General features: G+C 45.2%; 1 protein-coding gene across 3 annotated transcripts in view; it reads left to right on the top strand.

Annotated features, from left to right (window-relative positions):
- The first annotated feature begins 294 nt into the window (after positions 1–294).
- The window catches only part of meak7 (MTOR associated protein, eak-7 homolog), a 9,079-nt gene continuing 2,811 nt past the window's right edge, over positions 295–6,562 (top strand). The window contains exons 1-5 of one of the 3 annotated variants that reach the window (XM_068602186.1): positions 295–390; positions 4,338–4,499; positions 4,607–4,852; positions 4,922–5,066; positions 5,617–5,828. In XM_068602186.1, the coding sequence (XP_068458287.1) occupies positions 4,344–4,499; positions 4,607–4,852; positions 4,922–5,066; positions 5,617–5,828 (759 nt within the window). In that variant the 5' untranslated portion in view covers positions 295–390; positions 4,338–4,343. Of the gene's footprint in view, positions 391–2,401; positions 2,498–3,623; positions 3,697–4,337; positions 4,500–4,606; positions 4,853–4,921; positions 5,067–5,616; positions 5,829–6,562 lie in introns of those variants that run through there. The other 2 variants (XM_068602188.1, XM_068602187.1) reach the window with 2 other exon arrangements.

The following is a 6,562-nucleotide window of genomic DNA, read 5'->3' as shown; positions in this document are numbered from 1 at the left end:
ACCCATTCTCCCGCCTTCTGACATCATGGACCAATCACAGTGAAGCAGGTGAACATTTGTCTTGTTTGATTGGCTCCTGTAAACCGGCTGGAATTACTCCTAAAACTAAGGGGCGTTAAAATCAAGAGACGTCATGGCTTCATAAAGCGTCATATTTTGAGGGGTGATACGCATGCGCAGTAAAATGAGGTCCGCTGAAAGGCTCACTGGTCCCAGAAGCAGGTTGATCGTGTCACTGAGGCGTCCCTTTACATCTAGCGCCCTCTGCTGTAAGCCTCCAGCATCGCAGCTCCAGTTACACTGTGCATGCGTGGTCCAGTAGCCTCGCCCAGCACCAGGAAGTTTACATTTTGAGCAGGATGGAAACCTTAACCCGCAATGCATTGACAGGTCAGAGACACGTTCAGCATTCGTTTAGAAGTTGCTTAGTTAGAGACACAGTTCGCCACCGAAGTGTTACGGCGCTCGTGTTGAGGAAGTGAAGCTACGCGAATGCTTCACTAGCTAGCGTTAGCTTGAGTAAAGTGACTTAGCCAGCGTCCATCAGTCACTTGACTCGAGCTTGTGTGGCGTGTGTGTCATGTTAAGCAGGGAGACAGATGTTAACGAGGCTTTAATTACACGTCAGAGCAACGCTGTACACGTGCAGAAACACAACTATCATGTACACACTGACGCTGCACGGCACGGTGTTACGAATTAACAGGCGACCGTGTTAACTGGCGACTTTCGTCCGAAAGCGTCTAATGTTGTCGTCGTTACAGCAGATGTTGAGAATAGCGAGAGAACACGTCGCTGTCCTCCTGGATGTCCGTATTGTTTAGTTCTGGTATTCAGTGTCAAACCTTCTCGCATAAAGTCTGTGGTCGAAACGTACCCGAAATTACGTTGTTGAGTGTTTTCAGAGAAAGAGTCCACGCGGGGTGAAAGGCCGCTTATTGTTGAAACCGGAAGTCAGAAAATTGTTCTTCCTTTGAAATAAAGTTGGTCAAAATTACTCTTGATTGACTTGAGCCTCTTTTGTGCAAACTGTGTCACGTAAAATAACTCTGCAGTACAGGAAAAAAGAAGTAAACATAACCAGATCAACTTGTGACCAGCTGCGACTACATGGAGCATGTTGACGTGACCTGCGGAGTAATGATGCTGCTAAACTCTATCTCACTGCGGCTATACTCTCAAGACCATATATTATATTGTGTTTTTCGTTTTAACATAGTTTAAGTGATATTTATCACCGCCTAAGGCTGATAACATAATGGAAAATTAATCTTAACAACTAATACATATTAAACTTTGCCCAAACTTTTTGTATTAAATGTTTTTTGTTTCCCTTGAGTGTGCTCACCATGTAAACATGTTGTCATCCTATTAATGTGAATATTTATCTATCGTATTAAACTGAAGTGAGCTTAACTGATTGACATATCTGTTTTCTTGGCTGGTTGAAACAGCAACCTATCTGCTTGAGAAAGCAGCAATATTGTCAAACTCAAAAGTCAAAGTCAGTTTTATTGTTAATTTTACATATGTGGAAACATACAGAAGATTAAAACTACGTTTCTCTTCTGTACAACATGAAGTGAATAATACAAGTAATAAAGTGCAAAATAGTTTAAAATTTTAAGAAAAAATAAAGATGAGCATATAAATTAGGAAACTATGAAAGACTGTGTATTTAACAGCAGTGAGACAGAGTTTAGCAGCATTTAATTAAGTTTAGCAGCATTATAACTCTGCAGGTCACGTCAACATGCTACATGTAGTCGCAGTTGGTCACAAGTTGATCTGGTTGTTTCTCTGCCTTTTTAAATGCGACCGCTGACTGTATTGTAAATAATAATTTTGGTAACTTTCCGTGATTTTTCATTGTTTATTATGGTGTAATAGTAATGCCACCGACCTCCGATTTTTCCCCCAACCAATGATATGAGTTTGAATCCCGTAAATTGAATTTATTTATATCTTTTTTCCCCTGTAATATAGTTATTTTACGTGACACGAATAGTTCACTATAGTCCAATAAGCCGTCTGTGTGTGAGAAAGCAGCAATATTGTGAACTGCTCCGCAGGTCACGTCAACATGCTCCATGTAGGTCACGAGTTGACCTGGTTGTTTCTCTGCCTTTTGAAACGCGACCGCAGACTGTATTGTAAATAAAACAACTGTAAACTTAAATCAGTGTTAATGTGTTTATCATGGTGTTGTGGTAATTCTAGTGACCTCTTGTTTTTCTCCCACCCAATGATATAAGTTTAAATTTCGTAAATTGAACTTATTTATGATTTTTTTTCCTTCTTTTTTCCTGTACTACATAGTTATTTTACGTGACACAGTTTGCACAAAAGAGGCTCAAGTCAATCAAGAGTAATTTTGACCAACTTTATTTCAAAGGAAGAGCAATTTTCTGACTTCCGGTTTCAACACATCATCAATAAGCTGCGTTTCACCTCGCGTGGACTCTTTCCCCGAAAAGACTCAACAACGTCAATTCTGGTACGTTTCCACCACAGACTTTACACGAGAAGGTTTGACATAGAATAGCAGAATTAAACAACACGGACATCCAGGAGGACAGAGACGAGTTCTCTCGCTATTCTCAACATCTGCTGTAAGACGACAACAATAGACGCTTTCGGCCGAAAGTCGCCAGTAAACATGGTCGCCAGTAAACATGGTCGCCAGTTAATAACATGGTCGCCCCAGTTAACAAGGGTCGCCAGTTTGCATGCTCGCCTGTGAAGATGGTCGGCTGTTAATCCACGGTGAAGTTTGACGATCCAGTTTTGTTGCTTTATTTTGAAAATTATTCATGCAATACTGTAGTTGTGAGTCAGAGAGGAGCTCCATCATTATTAGTGTTATACATCAGTAGTTGAGGTGCATCACAGACTGAAGCTCTGGCTCACATGCTGGACAGCGAAGAAGACACCTCTGAGGGCTGAGACCCAACACAATGAATGCATTCATAATACTTATTTAAAACTGCAAAACTGATTCATGCCATCACTGCTTTAACTCCTGAAACTGTGATTTCCTTTGCAGGCAGCCAGCGAGATGCTATTCAGATATAGATCAATGACTGCACTGAATCCATATGCACACAATACATTTTTCGGGTTGATTTATGTCAACTGCTCACAACAGGCTCGTTCCAGATGAGCCAGTTCTGCGCAGAATCTATCGCAGGCGATCGACGCGCAATGCATGCCGGTTAGATTTGTGTCCGACTTGCTCCCTCCTTGCTCTGACGTCATGCACACGTGATCAACAATACTCTCACAAGCGCGAGGCGGCAGTTGATTTCAGAGGGGTTCGTGTATTTTGCGGCCAACGGATTTTCGTTTTGAAATGAGAAAACCAAAATCGGGAAACGAGCGGTTTCCCGATTTCCGTCGAGAAATAGGAAAACAAAAAACGGAAAAAAATAAAATATAATTAAAAATTAAAAAAGGGGTTGAGATTCCGTTTCTTGTTTTGATAATAGAAAACGAAAAACGACCCGTTATCTGATTTTCTTTGATGTGCTTAAACATGATAATCGAGAATTAAAATACTGGGTGGAAATCTTCTTTCTCAATTTTGCGTAGGTTTTTGTGTTGTGACCCGGAAGTTGCTCCCACGAGCTCGACAGTCACGTTCGTGTCAGCAGAGGGCGCTGCGTAGGTTTTTGTGTTGTGACCCGGAAGCTATCAGTAAGTTGGCGGTGTATTTAATTTAGAGTCAGACGTTCATGAGACGCACCTCAACAGAATGGGTCAAAAACGGGTCATTTTCCGTTTTTTGTTTTCCTATTTCTAAACGGAAATCGGGAGACGACCCGTTATCTGATTTTGGTTTTCTCATTACACGGACCCAGAGGCAGGCGCTGCAGCAGCTCTCCAACGCCTGACTGGCCCAGTGCATGATGGGAAATGCCTGGCTGTCACCACACCAGAGAGCTGATTCTCGTTTTATTTGTAGTTGTAATACTTAACGCTCGATTGTTGACTATTAATCTCAGGTTAAATCTATTGTGTGGTTTATAATAATCGTATTTGTATAACACATATCAAAACCAGTAGTAATGTGCTTTACAGGCAGACATGAAAACAACAAAGGATATATTCACATATGAATGAACTTAAACATGAACTGAAAATTACAACTATACTACATATCGGAACTAACAGGAAGTATTTTATTGTGTAACTTCCTGTTAATACTTTTAAGGCAGCTGTAAACTGTCCGACTTGATCGCAGTTTTTCGTCAACGCCCCCGCAGCGTTCGCTGCTCTTGTCTGGATTCCAGGCGAGAAGCAGCTCTAACGAACAAGCCTAATGTGTCGGTTTGCAGTGCATCATGGGTAACACGGAGAGCGTGGCGGCGCAGAAGCGGCTGGCCCGCTTCCGCCCCGAGGAGCGGCCAGTGGTGGAGTGCGTGTTCGACAGGCTCCTGGGCGCCGGGCCCCCTTCAGGACCTCCAGCGGGGACGACCCTCACTCTGGAGACGCTGCAGGTGAGACGGCCACACCCTCAGCGCCAGCATGTCCGTCAGGGGGGAAGCAGCGGCTGACGGGGCGTCGCCCTCGCGTACTCAAACCCCTCCTCTCGTCTGTCCCAAAGGCCTCGATGGGCGACCTGGCCCCGGACTCCATGGTGAGGAGGGTCCACCGCTGCATGTGCGGCATCGACGCCGAACTGCCAGCTCCCGGGAAAGCCTGCAGCGCCGCCGCCGCCGGAGCCAGTCGAGAGCAACTGCTGATCTTCCTGGCGGACTCCCTGCGGGGCACCGCGGAGGAGCGGGCGCCGCTGGTCATGGCCATGTCGCGGGCCGGAGACGGTGACGTCACGCGAGAGCAGCTGGCAGAGGTGAGCACACACAGGGTGGCGTTATTCCTCTACTTCTCCTCAACCCCACTCACACGCTTCCTCCTTCAGTTCCTCCAGGACCTGGTGTCGGCTGTAGTTCAGGTTGTGGTCCAAAGAGGGCGCCTGCAGGCCTGGCAGCCAGAGAGGATGGGCGACAGCTCCGTGGGTGTCAAACTGCTGGCAGAGCAGATGTGTTCTGAACTCAAACCCTCAGGTGAACACACGCGTTTGAAGGGCTTTGAACATGTGACTCCTCTCCTCGCTGCTTCTGTTGTCTCCTAATGTCTTCTAATGTCTCTTTTCCTCCCTGCTTCTGTCATCTCCTAATGTCTCCTCTCCTCACTTTACCTCACCTCTTCTCCTCTCCTCCCTGCTTCTGTTGTCTCCTAATGTCTCCTAATGTCTCCTCTCCTCGCTACTTCTGTTGTCTCCTAATGTCTCCTAATGTCTCCTCTCCTCGCTACTTCTGTTGTCTCCTAATGTCTTCTAATGTCTCCTCTCCTCCCTGCTTCTGTCATCTCCTAATGTCTCCTCTCCTCACTTCACCTCACCTCTTTTCTCCTCTCTTCTCCTCTCCTCGCTGCTTCTGTCGTCTCCTAATGTTTCCTCACCTCACTTCACCTCACCTCTTCTCTCCTCTCCTCTCCTCCCTGCTTCTGTCGTCTCCTAATGTTTCCTCACCTCTCCTCTCCTCTCCTTTCCTCTCCTCCCTGCTCCTGTCGTCTCCTAATGTCTCCTCTCCTTTCCTCCTCTCCTCTCCTCAGATGAAGGGGGTTTGGATGTTTCCTGCGTGGAGGACTGGATCTTCAGGGTGTCCCAGGTGTCGTTGTACCTGGAGGTTCTGGTAGCCGAGGGCCTCGGTGTCTCCCTGAGCGGCCGGCCGGCTCCCACCCTGCTGCCCGTCTGCAGGGAGACGTCCTGGAAGGACGTGAGGAGTCTGCTGGACATCCCCACCCTCATGTTCCTGGCACCACAGGTACATTCAGCCCGTTGAGCGTCATGTGGATCCTGACCAGATGTCTCCGGATGGAGCGATAAACTCTTATGACGACCAGTTTAGAACCAAGACGCTGTTTAGTAGAACATAGGAAAATAAACATCTCTGTCAGCACTGATGAGTTTGACCTCTGACCTTTAAGTTACGATATAATTCAATCTAATATAAGTGAGAAGAGCAGCCAAAAACTGTGCTCAATTTAGTTTGTTGAGCTGAAATATTGAACAGTGAAGCAGCCACTGAACACATTTAAATGATATTTGTCTGACATGTAGTGTCCCATGTATGATCATAGTCATCACACTCTGATTCTTCCTTTGGACTGGGCACAGAGCTACAGTCATGTAGTTATCCCTCCTAATAAAGGTGACCTTTTGGCATAAAATACGTAATTTGACTAATTTTTTAACCGAACAACACAGTTTCTTGACTGAAACTCCTTCCTAACCGACCAAGACTTTGTTTTATTGTGATTTTTGTTGCAGGTTCTTATTCTTTAGGTCCTAATCTTTCCATAAAGGTGTCTTATTGACGCTCCAGGAGGCTTTTTTGGGGAGTTTGGCTCATATCATGCTGGATGTTCATAGTTATGATCAAAATATCTTTTAAAAGTGATTTTTTTTTGCAGATGTACAGTTTTTTCCCAAGACTTTGCTGAACAAATACATACAATAAACACAAGTATTGACATTAATTTGGGGTTCCTACAACGA

Source organism: Clinocottus analis, unplaced genomic scaffold, assembly GCF_023055335.1.
Source record: "Clinocottus analis isolate CAN_PGR_092001 unplaced genomic scaffold, fCliAna1.0.p SCAF_6, whole genome shotgun sequence".
In the NCBI taxonomy this organism is placed as follows: Eukaryota; Metazoa; Chordata; class Actinopteri; order Perciformes; family Cottidae; genus Clinocottus; species Clinocottus analis.
Note: the sequence above shows the minus strand (reverse complement) of the source record. Positions and strands in the feature narration are given on the sequence as shown.